The following is a 27,675-nucleotide window of genomic DNA, read 5'->3' as shown; positions in this document are numbered from 1 at the left end:
GTTTGTTAAGGGTATCATCAGATACTGTGTCAAATGCATCGGACCAATCCAACAGGACCAGTGCAGAAGCACTACCCTGATCCATCAATATACATCTCATCCCATTTGGAAACAAAACCGGTTGCTGTACTGTGAATAGGTGTGAACCCAGATTGAGTAGCATTGAGTAGCATCCAGGGTAAGTTTTTTCCCTAAGAAGAATGAGATCTACTTACGGACATTTTGACAAAAAAAAGTAATGGCCTGAAGAAGGAGCCCTCAGGTACCCCATGGGGAGGTAGCATTGAAATCTTATTAAAAAAGAGCTAGATACAGCTCTTGAAAGCAATTGAACAATAGGATGTAATGCATTCCAAAGCACTGATTCTAATATCTGGTGTTTAAGGGTATCATCACATACTATGTTAAATGCATCTGACCAGTCCAACAGGAGCAGTGCAGAAGCACTGCCCTGGTCATCAATATACATAACTCATCCCATTTGGAAACCAAACCAGTTACTGTACTGTGAATAGGTGTGAACCCAGATTGAGTAGCATCCAGGGTAGGTTTTTTCCCCAAGAAGAGAGAGATCTACTTATGGACTAGTAGTGCAGGAGTGAGATAGGACGAAAATTGCTCATTACAGTGGGGCCAGTGGAAACTTTCTTAAGTAGAAGGAGGACCAGTATTTTCTTCCAAGCTTGGGGAAGGAAAGAAACCCCTAAAGAATTATTAGAAGTAGCATGAAGCATGGAAATAACATGGGGATAACACAGTTTTAAGATACGTGGAGGGCAGGGATCGAGCAGGGACAAGCATTTGTTAAAATCTGATGTCATTGGGTCAAATTGAGACATGGACCAGTTATCAACTTTAAACTGAGAAACATCAGAAAAATCAGCATCCGACAGAGGAGGTGGAGAGTTACAAATACATGTAATTTTATCATGAAAATAGTTTGAGAGAATATTATAGAACATTTGTGAAGGGACCCAATGGTATGAATAAGCTGTCTGAAGAGGAAAGTAAACAATAAACCCTAAAGATTTCTTTGGTTGGATGGTTAGCATGTAAGCAGGTTTGTAAATGGACTTCACAGAGTTACTACCTGAGATACCTGTCCCTGTAATAAACTAAAAGGGATTCAAAATGGTCTGTCCTGGAAAGAGGAATGGGGGAAATGCTGACAACTTTATTAGCAGGTGCAAAAATTATGTCTAAACATAGATCCGTTTCATGTGTGGCTTATGAACAAATTGTCCGAAAGGGAGTTGACAATTTGAATTAGAGAGCACATCTGCCCATATGTTAAAAGCTCAATTAATAGTTCAATAAAGGTGGGGATAGAAAAGGTGGGGATAGAAAATCAAGTTAGAGGCTTCCAAAGCTGTGATTAGTAATGGGTGGCCTATATTAGAGGGTTGAAGCAATGGATAAAGAAGGATGGCTGGTAAGAGAACCTAAAAATATATTTTCATAAATAGTTGGGAAGCTTGTTTTACAAATAATGGCTGAGCCCCTACCGCTCTTATCACATTGTGGTGAGTTGACTGCATTGTAACCAGGGGGATATGCAGTGGCAAGATTGGGCAGAAGCTACTGAGGTCCAAGTTTCTGTAACAAATAAGATATCCATCTGAAATTTTAAAATCGGGTAAAAAATTAGAGCAGAATGTTTAATTGAAAATCATGCTTTAATTAAAGTGATATTCAGTGGCGATAATATTGAATCTGCAATAGACTTGGATCTGTCCCCATTAAGTAAAGTGAGACAATGGTTTGCTTCAGCAAGAAAGTAAGACGAACCAGTATCAGAGCTATGTGGGGACTAAAGAAATGGAGACTGATGCCAGGAAAATGATTCATTGGTATTGGGCAAATGGGTTATGTTTAATACCATTAACTTGGTGGTATAAACCAAATGCGCTTTTATTGATTGACTAGAATTTGAAGACATACGTTGAACAGAACAACATACAGTGGGGCAGGTTAAATAAATGGTCAAAATAAAATGTCACCAGCGTTCGGAAAAAAGTGTTACCGTACTGCAGAGAATACCTAGCAAGTGAGTTAGGGAAACTTGCACTGGGATTTGAAATTGAAATTCTTTAACAAAGGCCAACCTTGGATTTATCATGCTGTTTCATGTCAATGGCTATAGGTGAATATAATAATGGTTGTAATTGGCACAAGGGCATGGAGATGGAGGGGAGCGTTCTAGTGTCACTTACTGGTGCCCTACACAGAGCAATTTCTACCTCGTGCTTTGCTTTACACCTTTTGGCCAGTTCTACCTTATTGCTTTTACCATGGCCAAATGATCCAACCCTTTGCAGTCTGCCCCGCCTCATCCGTTCACCTTCCATATCCCCTATTGGTCCTCTCCGGCTCATTTTCAGTTTGTCCTGCTGTGCCTTGTGCCACCTTACTGGGCAGGACCCATTTACTTAAATCCGTTCTCTCCCCCCTTTTGGATTGAGTGGGCAGGATGCATGGTGTTTGACTTGGCTATGTTATGGATTGGAATGGGTACTGTGTGGTTAGGTTGGAATCTAGTTTGGAATTGTGCAATGCTAAACATTAGTTTTGGAGCACAGAGTCGGTGTACTGATTGACACTGACTATCGTACATTCTTACTGCCTTTTCTCTTCCCATGTGTTCGTTTGTTCAGGGAGCCACATGAGTGAAGTTCATCCCAACACACTTGCTGTTGTAGTGCCCTGTCCTCAGCAGCTTGCCGGTCATTCTACCATTTTTCTAGTGGGGCCGAGCTCCAATGCCATTCCGTAAGCAATTGCTACTGAGCTTGAAGATGATGAATTTCAGGCAGGAAAGTTATGAATAAAATAGTTAAAAGGACGGAATGCTGAATAAATCATGCATTCATCCCCAATCAAGAGATCTGGGTTAAAGCCATCATTCTTTTGCTCACCATTCCACCCCAGTTTAGACCCAGCCATATGCAAATCAGTCTTTACCCTGTTCCTTATGAGAACTTTTTTTCCTGAACTGCTGAGCTAGGTCCTCCCTGGACCGGAAACAAGCATCCTAGGACCTAGCCTGGCAGTTCGGGCTGGACTGTTCCCATGGGGTAAAGGGTCAAGACTGATTTGCATATGGGTGGTTCCGAACTGGAATGTCATGCACAATAAATAAACAATGGATTTAGGCCCAGATCTCTGTACTGGGGTGAATGTTTAACATTGTGCAGCATTCTGTCCATCAATTGTTCTTTTTGCATTTGAAATAGCGAATAGACAATATGTAATTAATGGTTCGGAATGAAGTGTACACAATATTTTGAGAAAGAAGGTGTGTCTTTTTGTTGAGGAACTTGACATTTTGTAGCTGTCTATAAGGCAAACGTTTCATCGACAGTAGTATCACACTGCAAAGGGTCTGCCTGCCTGTGAGTATATTGTCTTTGGAAGATACATTTTGGCAAATGATGGAATTGAGTGTCAATAGAGGCAATGCTGATTTTTTGTTATTCTTGCAGCACACAAGGTCATTTCCTTAGATGCATTTAATGAGAGGAAACATTTGCTTTTGAGGTAACTCAGAAGCTTATAAGCATCCATGATGGTGTTGCAGTAAACAGAGATTGTATTCCCATATTTTCCTTCAGCACCACTCTTGCTGCAACGTTTCGGTTTGGGGACATTAGATTTGATGGTATGATAGGCTTACATAAGGCTCCTCATCCGCGATGGGTTGGTAGTTGGTGATATGTCTTGCTACTGCTGTGCAATAATGAGGGCAGTGAATGATGACGAAGATGGAGCCTGCAACAGGAGACAGCGAGACGGTGCCTCGCAGGAACATGCTGCTGGGGCAGGCCCTCTCCAAGCCCTGCCTGCATGGACATCACCGAATGTGAAGACGGCCCTGGTATTGACCCAGTACTGATTTGCGATGTGGCTCTGCGGCCTGGAAGTTGCCCCTCATTAAACCTGCTGAGTCCTCCGGGAGAGAAACGGGTATGCATCCTGCATGAAGCGCATCACCACTAAGGGCCCTGACACCAAATTTGCCCTGCAACCGGACCTGCATGAACCTCTGGCATAGGCGTATATGCCAGGCGTGGAGTGGCCCCTACTGTTCAATTTCTGACCTTTTCTTGCTCTACATCAAGGCCCTGTCTCTCAGTCACATCTGCATACGACAAGCACGAGGAGTGGCGAGACAAAAGTGCCATTGTGCTACCTACTAATGGGCTAAAACGGTGAAACACGATGCAAAACAATCCAAGCTGTCATTTGAAAACAAAAGGCTGACCTGTCTAACAGACCGGGGCAGGATCTGACATGGAAGATTCTTAAGGAGAAGGAGGACCAGTGCTTTCTTCCAAGCTTGGGGGATGGAAAGAAACCCCTAAAGATTTATTTGAAGTAGCATGAAGCATATATAACATGGAAGAATGAACCTGCATGGAGACAGAGACGAGATTATGACTTTCGTGCTATCCTTTTGGTGGTAAAAACAAGCCTAAAAACAATTGACACCAAACTACACTTGCTTACTTCACGCTTAGACCAAGTCAGGTAACAAGTGGACACTCACGAAACTCACTTCGACCAGTTTCAAAACAGATCCTCTGATGCGCACGATTATCAGGTGGAATCTAAGGAACACCTCCTCCAGATGGAAAAGGTGCTCCATGTCATTAAGGCAGGAAATGAAGATTTAGAGGCCCCGCTCCAGATGGAACAACCTCTACATCACTGGAATTCCGTAGACCACAGCCATAGGTAAAATGGAGGATTTTGTGGAGACTCTCCTGCCTGACTTGTTTGTCTCAGACCTCTCGACCGTGTTTATTGTAGAGCGGACCCATCGCTGTCTCGGTCCCAAACCACCAGTGGGTGCTACACCACGTCCTATAGTTATGCGCCTGCTCAATACTGAGATTGGGATGTGATCCTGTGCCTTGCCCGGGAGCGTGGAGTCATATAGCTCCAAGGAAACAACATTTCGTTCTACCCTGACTTTACCCCCTTGGTCAAAGCTACCTTTCGTGAATTTCTCCCAGCCAAATGTATGCTCCAGCAGGCGGGTGCAGCATACGCGTTTATATACCCTGCCAAACTACGAGTCACCTTTGAAGGAAAACCCCACCTTTTTACAGACGCAACGTCTGCTTTTAAAATCACTAAGCATATTGGTGGACAAAGGCGCTCCTGGGAAATCTGGCAGCGCTCTGAGGTGGATGCTAGGCTGAGTGACAACGATTGAAATTGCTGCTGCACCTATATAAGCAGATGGGAGTACCTGCTGTGAACACCTGGCTGTGGTTCGCGTAATATGCCTACATTGTATCTTGGCAATGTGCTATTCGGTTTTGAGTATAAATTGCATTGCTCTTTCTAATATTGTTAACAGTCCATTGTTCATTCTATGCTGCATTTGACCTGTTCATCCCCCGGCAACCCTGCTGCTTCTGGTGGGGCAGTGTGCCAGCCGCTCCTAGTCCCCCAGGGGAAACTCCTGTTTTCATGTAAGATTACAAGTTGGGGCTGTTTGCTGGGTATTGGGTGGGTTCATATTCGCAACCTAATTAGGGGGATGGTGTGGGTGGTGGTGGTGGGGGGGTTTGGGATAGGTTTGATAGTTCTTGTGGGCCGCGTTGAACAATGAAGGGGGTTATGTTTTTTTTACAGTTGTATGCACTTACACTCATGACACAAAAACCCATCGTAACCAACCCGCTCAAACATAGTCAACATCACAACGTATCAATGAGCAGCAACATAGGTTCAAGTCACAACTGTCCTACACTTGTTAATTTAACATGACGTCCATCTCATGCATTATATAGAACATTGGCGTCCTAAATGATCTTTGGAAAACACGCTTAACACAAGCCCAAGCACACTTGGTTAAGCACAAGATAGATATTTGTTTCCTTCAGGAGGCACACCTCTGCAGTACATCGTCACCTAAACTGCGGGCTTGGAGATGGGGAGATGTGTTTGTGGCAGCATACTCCAACTATGCCAGAGGTGTGACGAGTTTGGTATGAAGAATGCTAGGCTGGTCCACATCGAAATCGTCAATTGAGCCGGAAGGCAGATATGTTATAGTTTATGGCAGTCTAGGGGGGAGGCAGATCACGTTAGCGCAATATACGGGCCCAAAACAGATGATCTCAAATTCTTTGACACAATCTGGTCCAAAATAACTGCACTCATTCACGACACTGATCTGGGGGCTGATTTCAGCGCCATTCTGGATAACACGCTTGATAGATCAGGCACATCTGAAAGAGACTATTAGTTATTGGTTCCTTACCTTAGAATAACCCCCATGCGTCAGACTGGATCCGGAGAAATTTTTTCATAGCAGTACCCCTGCACGTTGGTAGGTGGCGTTGGTTGACTCTGCGTACGACGTCGGCCTCGTGGCCATCAGGATCATGTTGCGGTGTCTACTTAGTTGCCGCCCCTCCACGCTGACGTCAGTTCTTCCTTTTCCGCGCCAGCCAGCGCAGATCCAGAGAGCGTGCCCTTAGTCACTTTTTGACTAACTCTTTTTTTACTTTTGTTGGCAACTTTTTTTAGTCTTTCGACTCCTGGTGCACGAGGGATGTCTAGTCGGTGTCCTGGTTTCAAGCCCTGTGACTCATGTCACAAGTTGAAGTCGGTCACCGATCCGCACGTCGTGTGCCTTTGGCGCCTGGAGCGTGACCACGACCTGAAACCATGCTCTGACTGCCGGCCCCTGAATCTGAAGTCTTTGCGGAGCAGTCCCGAAAGCTTTTGGAGGCCAGGCAGTCCGCTCTGCGCCGCTTGAGGTCCCGGTCGAAAGGATGGTCGAGGGACCGGTCGTGAAGCCATCATCATTTCTCTTCGAAGTCTTCGCACTCCTTGGGTGAGTCGAAGCACAAGAAGAAGGTGAAGAAGCATCATCGTTCTTCGCCTTCTCCCCGTCCGTCGGCCGGCGCGATGGGGGACTCGGAGCATCACCGATGTCCGGCTCTGTCCTCGGAGCGCACCGGGACGGCTCCGCGCTTACCTCCCTTTCCGGGACCCGGAGCTTCCCCTGCCCAGCTTCCTGCATTTTACAAAGCCCTCCATTCCATCTTTAGGCAGCCTGAATCCGCTGGTGCGCCTTCGGGCCCCATGGACTCCGCTCTAGGCCTTCGATGCCGGCAGCTCTGGTGCTGCAGGGCCCCCATGGATCCAGGCCTTGATCCGGATTGGTGCTGGTCGACCTCACAGAAGCTTCCTCGGTGCAGATTACGGTGGCAACGCCCCCAATGCCGGCCGCGCCCCGGCCGGCGTCAACCCCAGCCCTACCCCTGATATGGACACTGTACCTGACCAACGTCGACCGACATCCGTACCGGTGCCGCAGGGTCATTTTGTCCCGCTGTTCATGCCTAGTATTCCCTACCGCCCTGAGTGGCAGCCAGAGAAGGGTGAGGAGGACTGGGAGGGGTCTGTGGACCCTCCGGCAGACCAGCTTGAAGAGCCGGACTGGAGAGAGTAGTTGGGTGATGCCAGTGGTCTGGGTACCTCCCCAGACTTTGGAATGCTTTCTCCCCTTACCGTGGCTACGGAGGAGGAAGGTTCCTATGCTGTGGTGTTGCATAGGGCAGCTGAGGCCTTGGTCTTTGAGCATCCTACGGTGGCAGTCAGGACTAACCTCCTGACTGAGGTGCTTCAGCTGGCATCAGCCTCTTCGGAACCCTTGTTGCCTTTCAATGAGGCCCTCACAGACATCCTTCTGGGCGTTTGGTCCAAGCCCAGCACAGGGGCTCCTTTGGACAGGATGATTGTCCGACGCCACTGCTCGGCCTGGGCATTCTACTTTTCCTCTGCCAACACGCTACCCATGAGAGCTTGGTGGTCCAAGCCTCCTCTTCAAAAGTCACATTCCCTTCTATTTCCTCACATAGGGAATCCAAAAAGCTGGATCATCTCGGGAAGAAGATGTTTTCTTACGCCACAAAGGGACTGCGGTCAGTTAACACTGCATTTCTGTTGGGCTGTTACACACACACTGTGTGGGACACTGTTGCGCAAAGTGCTGCCACAGTGCCCGGAGGAGGCCCGGGCCGTGTTCACCCACGCTGTTGCAGAGGGTAGAGATGCAGCAAAGTTCACCATCAGGTGTGGGCTTGGAAACTTTGTCAACTACGGGCCACCTGCCACACGCTGCACCACACCTTTCCGGCACCTCCCCATACTTTCTTAGCACTTGAACATATGTTCACTGACCCCTCCCCGCATAAATTGATGACACAATTATACAGCATTACACAACATACTTTCCCCGTATTTACCCCGAGGGCATTGGATATCTGGCGTGCAGAACTGACCACACTAGTCATGGACGAACAGTGGCTGTTCTGCTGTGGTCAGTTGGAACGCTTGTCCCCCAACTACTAAGACGTATACATTTCAAGTTCCTATGCCGTATTTATCATACCCCTCTACAACTTCATTGTATGGGTCTTAGAGCAGATACCGACTGTTGGAGACGCCATACGCCACAGGCCACTTTTTTACATGTGGCATGGCTGTGCCCACTTATAGAGAGATTTTGGGATATGGTCTAAGACATTTTCAGGATATCACGGAGCTTACGCTGGGACGCACACCACTGGCAGGTCGCCGCCTCCTCGCTATGCTGCTCTTACTGGCCAAACGTAGGGTGGCCATGCATTGGGGCTGACGACCCGCTCCCTCCTTAGATTCATGGATGAAAGATGTTACATTCTGTCAGGAACAATTATCTATGTATTTGGAGCTAATGTCCCCCACGTTTAGGGCCAAAGACATTTCAGCTCTATTTACGAACTGGCTACATCAGAAAGAGTCAAACTCCCTGACGTTGCCTCCTACTCCTTGAACGCCTCCCGGTCCAGATGCACTGCACACCCCCTATACTGGAAAAGTCAATTAAAATAGCATGGGCATCAACATTATGTATAGTATTGTGTTGAGAATGTGATCACTCCATACGTTTTATGCTAGCATATTGTACTGCAATTCAAATTATGTCTGACATTGAACCCTGCTCATATTGTTGCAACTGCTTTTATTGATCTCAACAGGTATGACGTGATATTTTATGCCAATGTCTAATTTCATTTAATTTAATAAAGAAAGTATGTCATTTTGTGTGTCAAAATATAGGTAACTCCTTTGACAATGTTTTTTTCATAGAAATCTTTTGATGCATTAAATGATGTGACCATGCTGAAAATGGTATGGATTTCAAAAGCCAGTGCCATTCAAAGGAAAGGAAGGTAATGCATATTCATATGTTTACATCTTACTTCTTATTCTTGTGTGCTTTTGAGCAAAAAAGTGCATGGACTATCATTTTGCAAAGCAGTCAAACATGCATCATATATGCTTAACCAATTTTTCATCTAATGTTCAAAACAAACATCATCTCCCTTTCATATTGTGCTAAATTTCCACTATTGTTCTGTAATTAACATGGAGAAGATTAGGAGTTTGCTTGTCATTCTGCTGTGTGTGTCATGAAGTAGAGGCAGACACAGAGGCCAGGCTTTGCCAAGCATACAAAAAGGCTGTGTGGCTTGTCACTTTTTCTAAATTTGAGCTTCCCTCTGGAACTTAACCTCCTCTTCATCACTACTGTCGGGCTTACCCCCTAAACCATGCATTCCTTGTGTGAGAACTACGTACAGTGTGAGCAAATTAGGTGTGCTTTTTCACTGAAGTTTTATTTTCATATGTCAAGAAAATTTCACACATACCAGCAGTTGTCAGTTGTCAGTGCTGGGCTTCTGATGGCTGCTTGAGATTACAGATTTAGATGACAAAATTCATAGTTAGATCAATTATTTCATCAATCATTTCATATTTAACACTAGAACGTTAACCAATAAACCGAATCAGCACTCACGCACATCATGGATGACATCTTAAAATTCCTAGACCATAATGAATCCTGCTTATTGATCATCCTCGACTTATCTTCTGCCTTTGACACTGTGAACCATATCAAACTACTATTGTTTCTGAAACACAGGATGGGCTTTTCCAGGTCGGTATTGAAGTGGTTTACTTCCTTCCTTCAAAACAGATCCCAAAGAATAAAGATGAGCCAATCTTTTTCCCAGCCCCTCACAGTAACTATGGGGGTCCGACAGGAGTTCGCCCTATCACCCATACTGTTCAATTTATTCTTGGAACCGTTAGCAAATGCCTTGAACTCCACGTACATTCTTTTTCATATGCATGCGGATGACACTCAACTCTATTTGAAAATCACCTCCCCAGAAGTCATCATCTCACTCAACTCAGTCCTGATGAATACTAAAAACTGACTCATGGACAACTACCTCATGCTCAACACATCCAAAACCGAATTCTTTCTCATCGCTCCTCCTAATCACATTCCCAAGACTGACCTTTGGATGAAACACCTCACAGCCTTCAATTGTTCACCTCACATCATTGAGTCAGCTAAATTGCTCGGAATCACACTAGACTTGCACTTGTATATGAAGAGTCATATCAGCAATGCAACCAAGAGAGCGAATCATCAGTTGAGAATACTAAAGAATCTCAAACCATTCCTTCCATAGAAAGACTTCAAATTGACAGTACAAGCTATAGTTTTGCCAGGACTAGTATACAGTAGTTCTACACAATGTGGTCTCCCCAAATTGAGCCTGGCCCCTCTAAGGGCTTACCTAAATGCTGCAGCTAGACTGAATATTGGGACAAAAAGAAAATAACACATTTCCCCAGCCCTAAAATCCCTAAGCTGGTTACCATTCAAGGCCAGAATTCACCTAAAAATTGCCTGCAAGATGCACAAAGCCCTTCACTCCATGACCCCCATCTATCTGGCTCAAAAACTAGAACTGTCAGGGGGCTTCAGAGCGTTTCGAAGTGCAAGTACAATGCTCCTGAAACCACAGCGTTTCCACAAAAATAGATCGAGTAACAGAGCCTTCTCTGGCATTCCCACAAAGATTTGGAACTCTCTTCCTCTGGAAATCCGTACAATCTCCTCGACCGCTTCCTTCAAAAAGAAGTGAAAAAAATCCTAGTGCTCAAATTCTGCCTGAAAAGGCCTTGACTACTTGACTCCATTACAGCCCTCTAGTCGGACTTCTTGATTAACTTTGGACATGATTATAAACCTGGGAATAACATTGTTAGCATGCTTTGTGCATACATATATTCGAATGTTCCTCACCCATTGCTGTATCCGCCCTGCCCTTATGTGAAGAGTTCCGACACCTACAGGAGTCTTGCCAGCGTCTTTCATAATTATGTAACAAACAAATGTTTTGCTTCCCAATACTGTATCCCTCTTACCCAAAATGATACCTGTAAGGGTCATGTTCGGGCTGAACCAAACAATATAAATAATTATTTTATTTCTTAAACGGATACATTGATGGAGAAAACCCTCTCGCTCCACAAATTGTGCTTACTACCCATTAAAACTGAACAAAAAGTATCACATTTATGACAAGATTATGCACATAACAGAATTGTTTGTGTTGCATACAGCTGAATTTTTTTGAACAGTGAAATTATATTACTATAAATTACTATGGACAGTAGAAGCAGACGGGTATATATAAAACATTTAATAGTAATGATCATAAATCTTTTTTTATCAATTCCAGTTGTCCAGCCTTGTGTTTGGCCCTGTGATGGTGTGCAGGTCTAGTGCTTTTTCAAGGCTGTGGATGAAGAGGGATAAGAAAGGAAAGGAACAAAAACGAAAGGTGGCACAAAATGAAAGATCCGTTAGACAGTAATGTATATACTGCGTATAATGAAGTGAGATCACAGCACTTGTGAGAGATTCATCCTAAGTTAAAGTGCTGCACACATGAAGATAGGGGTACAGGTGAGGGAGCACAGTAAAACAATTTATAAAGGCAACATTATTAGTGAAGAACTAATTATAGAAGTGAGAAGATAGTCAGACTTTGGCAGGAGGGCCAGAGTTCTAAAGAAGGGAAATGATTGGCTATATGGAACATTTGTTTAAACAGGTACCTTAAGAAAGTTTGTAACCTAAATGGTGGTTCCCATATGAGTCCATGGAAAGGCCATGTCCCTCTTCCAGCCTACTTATGAGCTGCAAGATTCCTAGTGTCCTTCTTGGCATTACCATCTCCTCATCCCCAATTATTTTGGACAGAAGGTGAAAGTAGTTAATAATCCACTTCCTATTAACTAGCTTGAAGGGTAATTAGAAGCCTCTGTCACTGCCTGGTGACAGTTTGGAATGCTCTCTTCTTTGCTTATTGGCCTACCCAACAGGATCTTGGTGAATCTCAGTCCATTGACTCTTGGGCTAGAAGGACAACCTCTCCTCCACAGATCTTTCACATTGGTTGTAAGACGTGTTGGTCTTGCCAGTCAGGCTTTAGTTGCAGTGACAGACCCACAGAAGTTGGAGGTGCTGGAGAACAGGTTGTTGGAGGATGAGACGGGAACACTAGAACATGAACTGTTACTGACTCTCTTGTACTCACTTACTGGATTACGGTCATATCTGGGTCATGTGAGGAAGAGCCCTATTAAGTCCTTATAGGAACTCAGTCCTGTTTCTTGCAACATGTTGTATGTTTGCATTGGGTTTCCTATTAAAGTTTAGGTCATACACGTTTTGGCATCCATTCACTATGTGTTGTTTTTCCCTTTAAAGTCCCCTTAGTCCCATCCCTTCCTTGTATTGTTGGCTTTGTTATCTTTTGTCACATTTCTTGTAGAGTCTTACCTGTGTGCAGTGGTGTCCAGGAGTCTGGACCAGATTTCCTGTAGCTTCTGGCTCATCATTGCACCATCTGCTGCAGAAACCAGTAACCCTTGTTTCAATTGGTAATTATTCTAACCAAACAGCTGGTATATTATACTTACAATATACCCTCTGTTTTTAGCTTGTCAGATCTACTTCCTATTGTAATATCCAGACAGATTGGTGGTGCCTCTTGAAACAGACGGAACCATGGTGAAAGGACTCCATTCTGGACTTTTTGCCTCTCACGCCGTTCCTTTTTTCTCCCCCGGTGTCTGTGTCTGCTCTTCCATCTTGTTCACCAGCCTAGATATTAAGGGAGGTCATGAGATTTCAGCGGGTCTTCTGCATTGAAACCTGTCAGTTTGCCAGGGCACTAAATGTTTCTGTCGGAGTCCCATTCAAATGATGGTCCAAGCTATTACTAAGATCCACGAAGAGCTTGAGGTGGCTCGCGAAATGCAAGCTATTTTGCATAATCAATTGAAATAAATAACACCTAGTTCAAGTAATGATACACCACCCTTGCCACATAATGATAACCCCTTGGCAAGTGCCTCTACAGCAACAGAATGGATTCAAAGTCTCTCCAGACAAATATGGAGATTATCCCCAAAAATGTCAAACTTTTCTGGCTCAGCGTCAACTGCATTTAAAAAAAAAATGTGCAATACCATAATGGTTTATTTCTCCAAGATCACTTTTGTACTCTTACTAGAGAGGCATTGATGTGGGCAACACCATTTATTATGAATTGTGAAGTAGTGTGGCTCACTGGTTAGAGGCGGCAGACCCGAGAGCAGAGGACGGCCCGGGACCAGGGTTCGATTCCCGGCGCGGCAGGTTTCTGGACCAGGGTCAGCGGACTCGATAATTCTCTCGCCTCGGTGCCCACTCTGATCAGCGTTCACACTCGGCAACTCTGGGCATTAGCTTGCCTCATCTTCACTAACGGCCCCACCAGACCGCCGGGGATGCCTGGTCTCACCCTGGAGATACCCATTAAGGGACCATCTCTCAGGGAAGCCAGGAAGGGTTTCGCAGCGGTCGAAGCGCCTTGGGACCCTACGGGTAAGTAGTGCGCTATATAAATGCCTATACATACATACATACATACATGAATTGGAGCCCTTTATTATCCAGCTAGACTCGATTTATGATGTAGTAGAGTGCTATGTTTGGAAAGAAACATATAACCCTGTTGGCCCACACTGACTTGCTAATTCTCAATCAAGGCAGTCCGGCCCTAATGAGCTAGGTCAGCCATTTTTAACACCTGGCGTCTGCGGTTGCTTGTATGGGTGAGCCAGTGGCTTCAGTCATTTATCAGAGTCTTAAAGATGAGTTGAAGGATGCTTTGTCATTAGTAGTGAATTAACGGACCTTATCCTCAGCCTTGACTGATTTAACTCTTCGGATCGATGAACAACAGGGAGTCGAGGTGGAGAAATTATACTTTTCTTCCAGGGGATCCTCATCAATAGTCATAAGCACTGAATATTCCCGCCCACGTGCGGGGACCCCGGAAATATTATAAAAATATATATGTGAATTGCATATAGCGCCACAAATATGTATACACATATTTAATTTTTTCTCACACCAATGCAGCCCCAAAAATGAGGCTAAACAATGTTAATAATCATACATATACTAAAATAGCAATGAAACAAAAAACACATTAGGTCAAATAACCCTTGAACTCTGTTTTTTAATGAGCAAAAGACTCAAATCTTGTAAATTGCCAATAGACATACATTGTTAGCCATAGGCTGCATTGAACAGCAATAGCATAGAAAATGAAACCATTTTCAACAAAAACTGGCACCGTGCCTTTAAGGCAGCCATGACCCTTGGCTTCCCATCATGCCTCAGGGGTGACAGTTAGGTCAGTTGTTCTTTCCGGCTCCTTCAGACAGGACCCTGGTTCAACAGCTCCCTTTCTTTTTGACTTTCTGTCAAAAAATACTAGAGAATTTCTACAATTTTTACTTTCACTCAACGTCTTTTGAGCATAGAGTGTTAGTGCTACCTTTTTTACATCTGAAAAAAGGACTTTTTCTGTCAAAAATGCCTTCTCTCTTTGACAACTGCCCTTCCTGTGGGAAGAAGGCCAAGACTGACACACATCCTGTGTGTATCCTCTGCCTCCCTGATTCTCATTCTGCGATTTCTTGTGAACACTGCAAGAAGTTATCAAATAGAACTCTGAAGGATAGGGAGAGAATTCGTATTTATGGTCTCTCTGAGCGAGGTAGGTCTGCTAAGAGACAGAAGAAGCGCAGATCGACATCGAGAGAAGTCCCGATCCCGATCCTTCGGCGTCGGGATCGGCGTCGAAGAGGCCGTCGACGACGGCGAAGACGATGAAGACTTCAGCGTCGAGAAGTAAGGTACCTCCGCTGCCGTCGACGGGGCATGCAGTGTCGAGAGAAAGGTCTCCATTGGAGCATAGGAGCTCGACGTCTAGACAGCCGGCGTCGAAGCATCATCGCCAATCTTCGACGTCACGGCTTCCTCCGTCGACGCCAGGTCATCGGCGTTCGACGACGAGGCACCCTCTGTCGATGCCTAGTCATCGACGTTCGACGTCGAGGCATCCTCCGTCGACGCCTAGTCATCGGCGTTCGATGTCGAGGCATCCTCCGTCGATGCCCAGTCATCGGCGTTCGACGTTGAGGCACTCTCCGTCGACGCCCGGTCTTCGACGTCGAGGCATCCTCCGTCGGCCTCTGGCCAGCTACGCTCGACGTTGAGGCATCCTCCGTCGCCGTCACACCATCAGCAGTCGACCTCGAGGAGATCCCCGTTGACGTTGCAGCATTGACGTCGAAGCAGCCTCCGTCGATGCCTAGTCAACGGCGTTCGACGTCGAGAGGGTCTCCGTCGTTGTCGCAGCAGCGTGGGTCTACGTCAAAAGGTATATCTTCGAGGCAAGTCTCTCCTCCAAGATCTCAGGGGAGGTCACCTTCGGGGAAGACTGCTCAGAGAACAGCTAGTCAGTCCTCGGATCAGGCTCACGCCTTAACACCACAGCAGAGGTCCCTAAGATCGGCTTCAGCTGCCGAGGTGGAACATTCCTCAGTGCATAGGAGTCCTCCGGCCAAGAGAAAAAGAATATCGGACGAACGTGCTTCCAGAAGTCGCACAAGGTCTACCTCCAGATGCAGAGGGGGGTCTGCGGTGAGTTTGTCATCATTCACTTCCGGTTCCCGGTCTCACCGTGGACGATCTTCAGATGTGATCCTCTACTCCTCGGATAGTGAAAGGTCCAGACATTCTTCTGCTTGTTCGCAGCATGGGCAAACGGATTTGCCTCCTCCGGCACTCTCACCAGTGAGAGAACGCACCCAGAAGTCTCTTTCCATCAGGCTATCTCCAAGATGGTGTAGGCCTCTGCATCACTGGGCTCCAGACAAAGAGACAGCGGCCAGGTTGCAAGCTCATCGGGATCAGCTAGTCTCCCGACCCAGGGAGAGATCGCGCTCCCGAGGGCGCTCCAGTAGGCAAAGATCGAGGTCTAGGAGACGGGCTCGCAGATCTCCGACTACTTCTTCATCTCTGACCCGTTCTCACAGGGATTATTCTCCGACTCTGACGGACAGTCCTCCAACGAGAGTATCCCCTATAGACGACATTTTCACGTTTCAAGACATTGTGGGCAGGGCTGCTTTGAAACTGGAAGTGCCCATGACTACTCCACAGGTCAAGACTTCTATGATCTTTGAAACCTTGCATCACAGAACGGCACCCAAGCCTCTGCTGCCGTTGGTACCTGGAATCATTGATCCCATAGTCTTCCTTACTCCAGCGACTATAAAGGCCACCCCAGCAAGGATTCTTAAAAAGTATCGCTCGCCAGAGGAGGGTCCACTCTTCCTCAGGTCTGACCCACCACCAGACTCTGTGGTCATTGCGGCGGTGAAGAAATCCAGTGCTGTAGCTTCCTCATCCACAGTGCCTCCGGATAAGGAAAGCAAAATACAAGATTCGTGGGGGAGAAGAGTCTGCAAAACCTCAGCCTCTTTTCTCAAAGTCTCTAATGCAGAAGTCCTTCTGGGGAGGTATGATAGATCCTTGTGGGATTCGCTCCAAAGGTTCACTGAGAAGCTCCCTCAAGAGGACCGTAAAGATTTTGAGGAGATTCTGTTGGAGGGCAGCCAGGTCTCCAATCAGATCATAAGCGCCGCGGTGGATGGAGGTACCCTTGCAGCACATGGCTATGCACATGGAGTGACGGCGAGGAGGTCTTCATGGTTGCGCCTGACAGCCTTGAAACCTGAGGCTCAGGCTAGGATAGTGAACTTGCCCTTTTCAGGTAAATCATTGTTTGGGGCAAGCACGGATGAGGAAATGCAACGCAGTTCCGCATGTTGGCACTTCACCAAATATATCCGAATCTCAGGAAGGGAGATTGGATGTGTTCGATGGACCTCCAAGATGCCTACTTCCATGTACCGGTGCACCTCAATCACAGAATATTCCTGCGGTTCCAGGTGGGGACCTCGCACTGCCAATTCAAGGTCCTGCCCTTCGGGTTGAAGTCTGCTCCCTGGGTATTCACAAAGTGTGTTGCAGTAGTAGCGACCGCTCTACACCGAAGAGGAGTCTTCGTGTACCCGTATCTGGACGACTGGCTACTGAAAGGTCCTTCCCCAGACGCTGTAAGGAATCAATTCCAAACTTGCATCCAGCTCTGTCACCGGTTGGGTTTGCATGTCAACTTCAGCAAGTCAGTCTCGCAACCCACCCAGAAGATTCACTTCCAAGAGCTCCTCTAGACTCCGAGGTAGGAAAAGTGTTTCCTTCGGAGGAGAGACAGTGTTCTATAACCCAAAAGTGTCAGCTGGTACTTCGCCACAAGGTTCAGAAAGTGCGAAAGATTGCCTCCCTGCTAAGTTCGATGGCTTCATGCATCTTTCTAGTCCTGAATGCCAGGCTTCGGATGCGTCCTCTTCAGCAGGATCTGGAGGACAAGTGGGACCAACAGTCAGCTCGCTGGGACGATCGGATTACTCTGTCAGAAACAGCTTGCGCTTCCATTCCATGGTGGACAAAGAAACGGAACATGCAGGTGGGAATTCCGTTCCATCAACCTCCTCCTGCACAGACCTTGATCACCGATGCTTCTCTTCAAGGCTGGGGGGCACACATGGGTCACCTCCAAGTGTAAGGTTTGTGGTCTCCCAAAGAAACTACGTATCACATCAACATGCTGGAGTTGAGAGCAGTCCACCTGGCTCTCAAAGCGTTCCTCCCCTCGCTTCAGGAAACATCAATACTAGTACAAACGGACAACACCACCACACTGTACTACTTAAACAAGCAGGGGGGAACGCGCTCACGAACTTTGTCACTGGAAGCCCAGCGCATCTGGCATTGGCTTCTGGCTCGAAAATTGTCGGTCACGGCGGTCCACCTCCCAGGAGAACAGAATGTGTGGGCGGACGCTCTGAGTCGGCATTTCGAAGACAGAGAGGACTGGGTTCTAAACGACGAGGTGCTTGAAGGAATCTTCCAGTCTTGGGGTCGATCCGCCTTAGATCTGTTCGCGGACGACAAAAACACCAAATGCCAAGACTTCGCCTCGCGGTTTTACTGTCCAGGAACAAGAGGGAATGCCCTTTTGATAGACTGGTCAGGGGAATTTGTGTACACCTTTCCACCACTTCCGCTGATCCCGAAGGTGGTGAGCAAGCTGACACACTTGTGCACAACAATGATCCTCATTGCCCCCGACTGGCCGAGACAATGGTGGTACATGGACCTGCTTCATCTGTCAGTGGCTCCTCACAAGAGACTGCCATGCAGGCCGGACCTGTTATCCAAAATGAACGGGAGGATTCATCATCCCAACCTTCCGTCACTGAACTTGACAGCATGGCTCCTGAAGTCATACAATACAGCCATCTAGGATTTCCACAGGACTGCATGTCCATCCTGAAGGAAGCGAGACGACCTTCCACGAGGCATTCTTATGCCTGTAAATGGAAGCGCTTCTATCTGTGGTGCATGCAAAATGGTCATCATCCTATCAAGGATCAGGAAGAGGTTGTTCTTCCTTATTGGTTATAGCTGGCAAAAGCAGGTTTAAAGTTTAATTCTATTAAGGTGCATCTAGCCGCTATAACAGCGTATAGGTGGTCACTGTTACAACCTTCTTTTTTCCAGTTACAGGCTGTAAAGGACTTCCTGTAAGGGTTGAAAAAAGTGTACCCTCCGGTACATCAGCCTTCTCCTCCCTGGGAGCTGAACCTGACGCTATCAAAGTTAATGGGTCCTCCCTGTGAACCCATTCATAAAGCTACTTTGCAGCACCTTTCCTGGAAGGCAGCTTTTTTGGTAGCAATCAGGTCAGCTCGTAGGGTGAGCGAGATCCAAGCTCTCTTTTCCAAGGAACCCTATACTGTGTTTCATTTGAATAGAGTGGTACTAAGGACACATCCGTCCTTTCTTCCTAAAGTGGTGTCAGATTTTCATGTCAATCAGACCATTTCTCTGCCCACTTTCTTTCCCAATCCCTCTTCTCCAGCTGAGAGGGCTTTGCACTCGTTGGACCTGAAAAGGGTTTTAAAATTCTATCTATTCAGAACAGGTCATGCAGCCTCGAAACGGTCTATTTCGAGATGGATCGTTTCGTGTATCAAGCTTGCTTACCAGTTGGCGCAGAAAACTCCCGGGTTTTCTCCCAAAGCGCATTCCACTAGGGGTAGAGCTGCGACTGCGGCTTTTCTCCAGAATGTGCCCATGTCTGAGATCTGTAAGGCGGTGACTTGGAGGTCCGTCCATACATTTACCAGACATTACTGTCTTGATTCTGACACTAGAGCAGATACCCAGGTAGGCCAGGCCTCCTTGCGGAATCTGTTTAGCAGCTGAATTTCTCGGCTGTTATAAATGTTTTTTTGGTTGGATCATGTATTTCTCATTTACCTGCAGGTGGTGTTTGGGCTTGCTATTCTATTCAGTGCTTATGACTATTGATGAGGATCCCCTGGAAGAGAAGGAAAAGTTAATTACCTGTAATCCTACTTCTCTCCCAGGGGGTTTCCTCATCAAAGTCATAAGCACACCCACCCGCCTCCCCAGGTAAATGAGAGTGGTCTGTTCTATGACTTGTGGTTGAGCCCTGACTTCAAGGTTATGCAAAGAACAACTGACCTAACTGTCACCCCTGAGGCATTATGGGAAGCCAGGGGTTATGGCTGCCTTAAAGGCACGGTGCCAGTTTTTGTTGAAAATTGTTTCATTTTCTATGCTTTTGCTGATCAATGCAGCCTATTGCTAACAAAGTATGTCTATTGGCAAATTACAAGATTTATGAGTCTTTTGCTAATTAAAACACAGAGTTCAAGGGTTATTTGACCTAATGTGTTTTTTGTTTCATTGCTATTTCAGTATATGCATGATTATTTACATTGTTTAGCCTCATTTTTGGGGCTGCATTGGTGTGAGAAAAAATGATAGATGTGTATACATATTTGTGGAGCTATTTATATTTAATTTACATATATATATTTATAATATTTCCGGGGTCCCAGCACGTGGGCGGGAATATTCAGTGCTTATGACTTTGATGAGGATACCCCTGGAAGAGAACTAGGATTACAGGTAAGTAACTTATCCTTTTCGTACCTGGTATCAGAGCACTAGAAAATAATAATAGTATGACTTACAGAGCCCTTGCAAATGGCAGAATCACAAAAGACGTCCCATCAAAAAATATGAATGACATAAGAAAACAGGGTTTTAGTTTTTCTGTGGAAAGCAGGACACCTGGTGAGAGCTTGTCCATATCATACTGCATGGAAGTGATTCCTAAATTTCGTCCATGAGATGGCCTTATCAATTACTGATGTGTCCGTTATAGACAGAGTTCATTACTGTTTACAAGTGATGATTGCTACTTCTCGAGGACTGGTTATGGGTCTTGCCCTTGTTGACTATTGACAGTGATTTTCAACCAGCTCAATAGATTCCTATGAAGGAAAAATCAGTAAAGAAAAAGATTCAAGGAATCTGTTCTTCCTTCCAGAGCTATGTGCTTCGATAATCTTCCTTTACTCCTGGCACTCAGATGGGGCACGTAGAAGAGACTGAATTCGATTTAATTGATGCACCTTCTTTTTGTATCGTATTTGGCACTACATGGCTTAGGAAACCTAATATACTGTGAGGCTAATCATTTTCCGAAGTTAACAAAAGCAAAGATCCAGTCTTTGACCTGCTTTGTGGTGCAACCTGGTCCAGGCCATGGTTATCCTGCTACTTAAAAAACCTGGCCTTGACCCAAAGGTCCCAGCTAACTATAGGCCGATTTCGCTGCTGCCGGCCTTGGTAAAAATCTTGGAGAAGCACGTCCAGTCGGTGCTCTCCAATTTTTTGGAGTCTCACGAGATTCTGCATGACTCTCAGTCAGGCTTTCGCTCTAATCGTAGCACCGAGACCGCGCTCCTTGAGGTTTCTGAAACCATTAAAGGGGTGTTGGATACCGGGGGCAAAGTCATGTTGGTGTTGTTGGACTTGTCGGCGGCTTTTGACACCGTCCCCCATGATGGCCTTCTCGCAAGACTCTTTGAGATTGGTCTTTGGGGGACGGTGCTCAAATGATTTTCGTCTTTTTTAGCCGGCAGACGGTCTGGACGCCACCTGACTCCGCCGTTATGCCGCCATTGGGAGTCGGGGTCCCTCAGGGCTCTATTTTGAGCCCGACCCTTTTTAACATCTTTATGACCCCACTGGCTGCGGTGGCGGAGTCGTTTGGTGCCCGGATCGTGTCGTATGCCGACGACACCCAGCTCCTCTTCTCTTGCGAGAGAGGGGCTGACTTTGACGGGGAGAGTATCCGGAGTTGCCTTGGGGCGGTGTTCGCATGGTTCCAACTGAACAGCCTCAAGTGCAACTCCGATAAATCGGAGGTACTCTTCTTCGGGTGCGATGTAGAGCCCAGCTGGCAGACCTGGTGGCCCGTCGGCATGTTCCCACCATCCGGCTCCTCCCCTATGGCTAAAAACCTGGGGGTTAAGATGGATGTGGGGTTGACGATGAAGGCCCAGATTCTGGGGGTGACCGGCACCTGCTTTGGCCTATTAAAAATGCTGCGGAGGTTTTTGCCTCTTCTGTCTGAGGAGCACAGGAGGTTGACTGTGCAGGCTCTGATAGGCTCCAGGTTGGATTATGCCAACATTCTTTACCTGGGCCTACCAGAGTATCTGCTACAGCGGCTTCAAGTGGCGCAGAATGCGGCGGCCAGGGCCATTTTTGGTCTAAATAGACGCAGTAGCGTCTCTGGGCTACTGCTGGCGCTACATTGGCTACCCATCCGCAAGCGGATTGCCTTCAAGGCTATGACTTTGGCCTATAAGGCGCTCCATGCGGTGGGGGCGAAGTATCTCCAAAAGAGACTGGCCTTTTACCATCCGGCGCGGTCGTTGAGGTCTGAATCTCTACTCTTGGCGACGGTCCCTCGGGTTAAGAGGGCCCGCCTGGGTGGCCGTTCTTTTAGTTTACTGGCCCCACAGATGTGGAATTCGTTGCCGCTCCCACTTCGGGGGGCTACCTCTCTTTTTGAGTTTAGGAAAGGGCTTAAAACCTGGCTGTTCTCTCAGTAGGTTTTCAGGTTGTTCTTTTTTATTGTCTGTGTGCTGTTCATTTCTTTTAATCTGTGTTATGTTACTCTGCATTACTTCCCCTTACCTAAAGCGCCGGGACACTCTTTTTGAGTAACCGTTGCGCTATACAAAACTACAAATAACATAACATAACAGAAGACACCACTCCTAAGGAAAAGGAGAAAGAAGAGGTTCACAGTACAATGAATTTGTAGATGTGTTCAGCAAGAGCAGCGCTTTACTCTCTTCCTCTACATTGAGAGTTTGAGTACCAAATTGATCTGATGATGAGAAAACCCAGTATGCTTGGTAAAATGTATTTCTCTGACCATAAGAGGACAAAGATTTTGACAGTATTTTCAGGAGAATTGGGAAAAAGTTTCATTCGGCACTCTACCTCTAGCAGGGGCACCAGTGTTTTTTTTTAGGATAGCGATTGATGAATATTAACCATGCATCAACTACAGATAAAGGAATGGAGTTACCTTATGGAACCAGTATCCCTTCTCCGTACTTCTGGGTCATATCTACAGAGATATTCTCTAAATTAGATCTCAAAGGAGCATATCACTTAGTACAGACTTGTTAGGGGGTGAATGGAAAACAACATTTAAAGCTAGTTTGGGTATTTTGAATATTTGCTCATTCAGTTTGGCCCTTTTAATATCATTGCAGTGTTCCAGCATACTGTAAATAATATGTTCGAGGCATGTGAGATGTAGATCACATGCTTTGCATACTCCTGCCGCCTAGTGTTGGGTCTGGATGTTTTCAAGTTGTTTTTCCAGAAGTCTTTCCAGTCACAAAGTAGGTGACTCCGCTTTTCGGTGATAGTGCGCATGGGCATCGACTCAATTTTTATATTGTTTTTTGTCCACTATCGGGTTCGAACGTGAATTGCTGCGCTATGGTTTGAAACTGTTTCTTCGCATTCCCCTCGGTGCGCAACCCACCATACCGCATCAATATAATTTCGAACGCGTATCCCACTTCTCCACGTATCGTATCCATCGAGGAAAACCTCTATTTTGAAGATCTTCTGGAAGGCGGTCTGGACTAACCGCGTCGGTCCACCTCGCAGTCGATGGAACGGACCCATTCAAATTCTGCCCTCGGTGCCGCGCCAAGTATCCGCGCACTGGCTCACATGAAATGTGTAACTTGTGTTTGTTTCCGGAGCACAACAAACAGGATTGCAGCACATGCAGATCGTTCCGATGAAAGAAAACACTCTGTGATCGTCAGGCTCGACGTCGCGAGATGCAGAGTCAAAACGTTGAATACACGCCGGACATCTTCGGCGAAGGATCCGAGCACGGATTCAACGCTCAGGTAGACAAGGAAGAACAAGAGGAACTTGTCTCCATTCCAGAATTGGCCTACGAGTTGGAAGAAGACTTGCCACAAGGTCAATGACCTGTGAGTACTGAACTCCCCTTTACCCAAACTCCAACTCAGCCGAAGCAAAAGGCTCCGGTTCCACCCCTGCCTTCGGGCTACGGTCGGCACCGAGGAGATGTTTGTGATGCCCTGTCCTCCGGCTCGGCACCAAAACGCTGCGCTAAGCCTTCTCGCTCAGATTCGAGTCAGCCAAAGTCTGGCACCGAGCCGAAAGCTATATGCTAGAAGCCAAAGACTGCTTCGGAGCCGAAATCATTGACACCAAAAACCAAACCTTCTACGGCACCGAAACCTTCGGCGCTAAGAAGTCATTCCACCTTGGCACCGAAATCATCGGTACCTGAATCTAAAACTGGTCCTCCGAAGCAGCTTTCCATCGCCCCAACACCCAAATCGGACCAAACCAAAAGGAACTTTATATAAATCCAGATACAGGACGTGTTCTTACTAAATCCCCTCAAAAACGCAAACTTGAGTCAGAGGACACCCTTTACCATATTCCCTAGAAGAGAAAAAATGTAGGTGCTAATCCCTCCCCTCGCCTCTTCCACCACGTTCCCCTACACAAACTTCTCCACCGTTGCAGCATTTGCTGATTACACCAACTAACTCTCCTCCACCACTACCTGATGATGATGATGGAGATGGGAGGGGGACAATATTTTACCAATAGACCCCTGAAAAGATTATTACAGAATCTGAAAGAAACACATAGTGATAGATTCCTTACCTAAGAATTACCCCCAGGTGTCAGACTGGATCTTGAAAGTTTTCGTCAGCAGTACCCCTGCGCGTCGGTAGGTGGCGTCATGCGGCTCTGCATCCGTCACTGGCGTCATGGTCGCCGAGATGATGTCGCGGGCGCTACTTAGACTCCGTCCACGCACGCAGACATCAGTTCTTTATTTTTCGCACCAGCAATCGCAGATCCGGGAAGAGCAGGAACCCCTAGTCAATTTTTGACTGACTTTTTGAGGCTTTTTGTCTCCATTGTTTCTTAGAGTCTTCGACTCCTAAGGTGCAATTAGGATGCCCGGTTTTAAGTCCTGTGAGGACTGTCATCATATGATGTCGGTGACTGACCCACACCGAGTGTGTCTTTTCTGCCTGGGGCGCGACCACGACCCCAAGTCATGCCTCGACTGCCGAGCCATGGTGCCGAAAACTTTGCGGGAGCTGTTCCGAAAGTTGTTGGAAGCAGTTGGCTCCACGCCGTTTGAGGTCCCGGTCCCGAGGGAGGTCGAGGGACCGCGCGTAGAGTCATCACCATCGGTCTTTGACATCAAAGCCTTCACACTCTGGATCAGGTAAGGCAAAGCACAAGAAGTGGAAGAAACAACATCGTTCTCCGTCTTTCCCTCGCTGGTCGCGCGACGCGCTAGAGGATGCGGGTGGTGCATCCCCCGCAGCTCCAGCGGAGCCCATGCAGCCGCTGCCTGCCTACCCGCCCTTTCTGGTTTCTGCGGCGACTCCGGCCCGGATACAGGAATTCCTGTCGGCCATGGCTCGCCTCTTTGGGCCGTCACGTCCCGAGTGGGGGTCCTCGCTTTTCATCGCCGGTCGCTCCGGCCCCCTTTAAAGATAATGGGGTAACCCTCAAAACCTGGGTAAGTACACTGAAGAAAAAGTGGTTCTATCGGGTAGCTCAAATCATTTGCACAATGTATTAGATACATGAAAGAAAATGCATTAGTCATATAACCAGGTAACACATAAAGAAGAACAACTTATATATGCAAAAAATTAATTTCCTTACTTTGCAATTATGTAGGCAAATCAATGAAATGGCTGTCTGTGACATAAAAACACATACCGCGAAGAAACAATTAACTGCTCAAGTTGTTCTTGTGCCCCGGACTGGGCTCAAAGAGTTTGGTATCTTGAGCTACTCAGTATGAGCATGGATCCTCCTATCAGACTGCCTCTTCAGGAGGATCTTCTGTCGCAGCAGCAGGGGACGGTCCTCCACCCGAACCTGTCCAGCCTCCACCTCTTTGCGTGGAGATTGAGCTGGGCAGTTGATTCCTTTCGACTTGCCTCCTGAAGTTTGTGATGTGATTCTTGCAGCCAGGCGTCCCTCCACTAAGGTGGTATATGCCTGCAGGTGGAACAAGTTTGGGCACAGCAAAGGCTGTCGATCGCCTTTCTGCCCCTCTTTCTGAGGTCCTTTTGTTCCTTCGATCTTTAGCCCGGCAGGGCTCTTCTCTGGGCACTAACAACGGTTATCTTTCTGCCATTTCTGCCTTTCTCAGACTTCCTGATCATCCTTCTCTTTTCAAGTCCCCTGTTGTCAATGGATTTATCAAAGGCATTACACACCTTTTCCCTCCTATTCCGTTTGTGATGCTGCAGTGGGACTTGAATCTAGTTCTTACTTATCTCATGTGTGCTCCTTTCAAGCCCCTTCATAATTGTCCTCTCCATCTCTTGACCTTGAAGACTGCCTTCCTGCTTGCCATCACCTCCCTAGGCGAGTGAGTGAGCTCCAGGCTCTTTCTTGTAAGCCTCCTTTTCTGTCGGTCCATCCGGACACGGTTGTGCTCAGGCCCCAGCCTTCCTTTTTGCCTAAAGTTTCTACGGCCTTTCACTTTGGGGAGACTATTACCTTGCCCACCTTCTTTCTGCCTCCGCATCCTTCCAGAGAGGAAGAGAGGCTCCACCTTCTGGACCCAAAACGTGCGCTTTCCTTATATCTTAACCGCACTCAGCAGTTCAGGGTGGATGACCAACTCTTTGTTGGCTATGCTGGCACTAAGAAAGGTCGGGTGGTGCATAAGAGGACTATCTCCCGCTGGGTCATCTTATGTATCAAAGCCTGTTACTCTTTGGCTAAAAAGGAACCTCTGGTGGGACTGTGTGCTCATTCCACTAGAGCAACTGCATCCACTGCTGCATTGGGACGTGGTGTCCCCCTGCAAGACATTTGTCAGGCAGCCACTTGGGCCTCGCTGCACACGTTTACTAAGCATTACTGCCTAGACAGCCAAGACTGGAGAGACGGCTTCTTTGGCCTATTTGTTCTCCGGGACTTTCTGGTGTGATCTTAGTTCGCAGACCCACCACTAGGGTTGGTATTGCTTGAGTATCTATTCTAAGGTAAGGAATCTATCACTGTGTTTCTTTCAGATGTACTAGTTACTTACCTTCGGTAACAATATATCTGTAAGAAACCTTAGTAGTGATAGATTCCTTACTGCCCCACTCATACTCCCCGTACTGCAAACTGATTTCTAGGGTTAAGATTATCCCTTTCAGGGCCCTAGTTTCCATGCACCAGTGGTCAGTTTCTTGCATGGCTCTGCGTTCCTGGCGCGGAAAGTCGTGTACAGAACTGACGTCAGCACACATGGACAGTGCCTAAGTAGCGCTTGCGACGTCATCTCGGCGACCACGACGTCAGCGACGGACACGGAGCCGCACAACGCCACCTACAGACGTGCAGGGGTACTGCTGACGAAATCTTTCCGGATCCAGTCTGATGCCTGGTGGGTAATTCTAAGGTAAGGAATCTATCACTACTATTGTTTTTTTACAGATATATCGTTACCGACGGTAAGTAACTTGTCCTTCACCTACAGATAACGACCCAGATCTTTAGCCTGCAAAGCCTTCCCCTCCTGACAACAATGCAGGATATCTAGATTTACTTGCTAGAGCTGCAGAATATCATGGGGTACAGTTACTCAAGGAATCTCCAGAGAAAGATTTCCTATTTGAAACGCTCAGTAGCACACAAAGGGCTAGCCACACTACCTATGCTTAAAGGTATGATGAGACATGCTGATGATATCTTTAAAGATCCAGTGTGTATTTGCATTCTCACCCCCAGAATTGATAAAAAAAATATAACCATGCTCCCTCAGATCCAGTCTTTATTAAGGACAGTTACCACTAGACTCTTTGGTGGTCCCTAAGGCCTGTAAACAA

General features: G+C 46.8%; 1 protein-coding gene across 5 annotated transcripts in view; it reads left to right on the top strand.

Moving 5' to 3' along the window:
- YTHDC2 (YTH N6-methyladenosine RNA binding protein C2) overlaps positions 1-27,675 on the top strand; it is a 1,035,502-nt gene that overhangs the window by 516,753 nt on the left and 491,074 nt on the right. For all 5 annotated transcript variants that reach the window (XM_078675531.1, XM_078675532.1, XM_078675530.1 and 2 more), the window contains one exon: positions 9,157-9,239. In XM_078675531.1, the coding sequence (XP_078531657.1) occupies positions 9,157-9,239 (83 nt within the window). The remainder of the gene's footprint in view (positions 1-9,156; positions 9,240-27,675) is intronic.

Source organism: Lissotriton helveticus, chromosome 2_1 (genome assembly GCF_964261635.1).
Source record: "Lissotriton helveticus chromosome 2_1, aLisHel1.1, whole genome shotgun sequence".
Taxonomy (NCBI): domain Eukaryota; kingdom Metazoa; phylum Chordata; class Amphibia; order Caudata; family Salamandridae; genus Lissotriton; species Lissotriton helveticus.
This window is presented reverse-complemented; position numbering and strand designations above follow the sequence as displayed.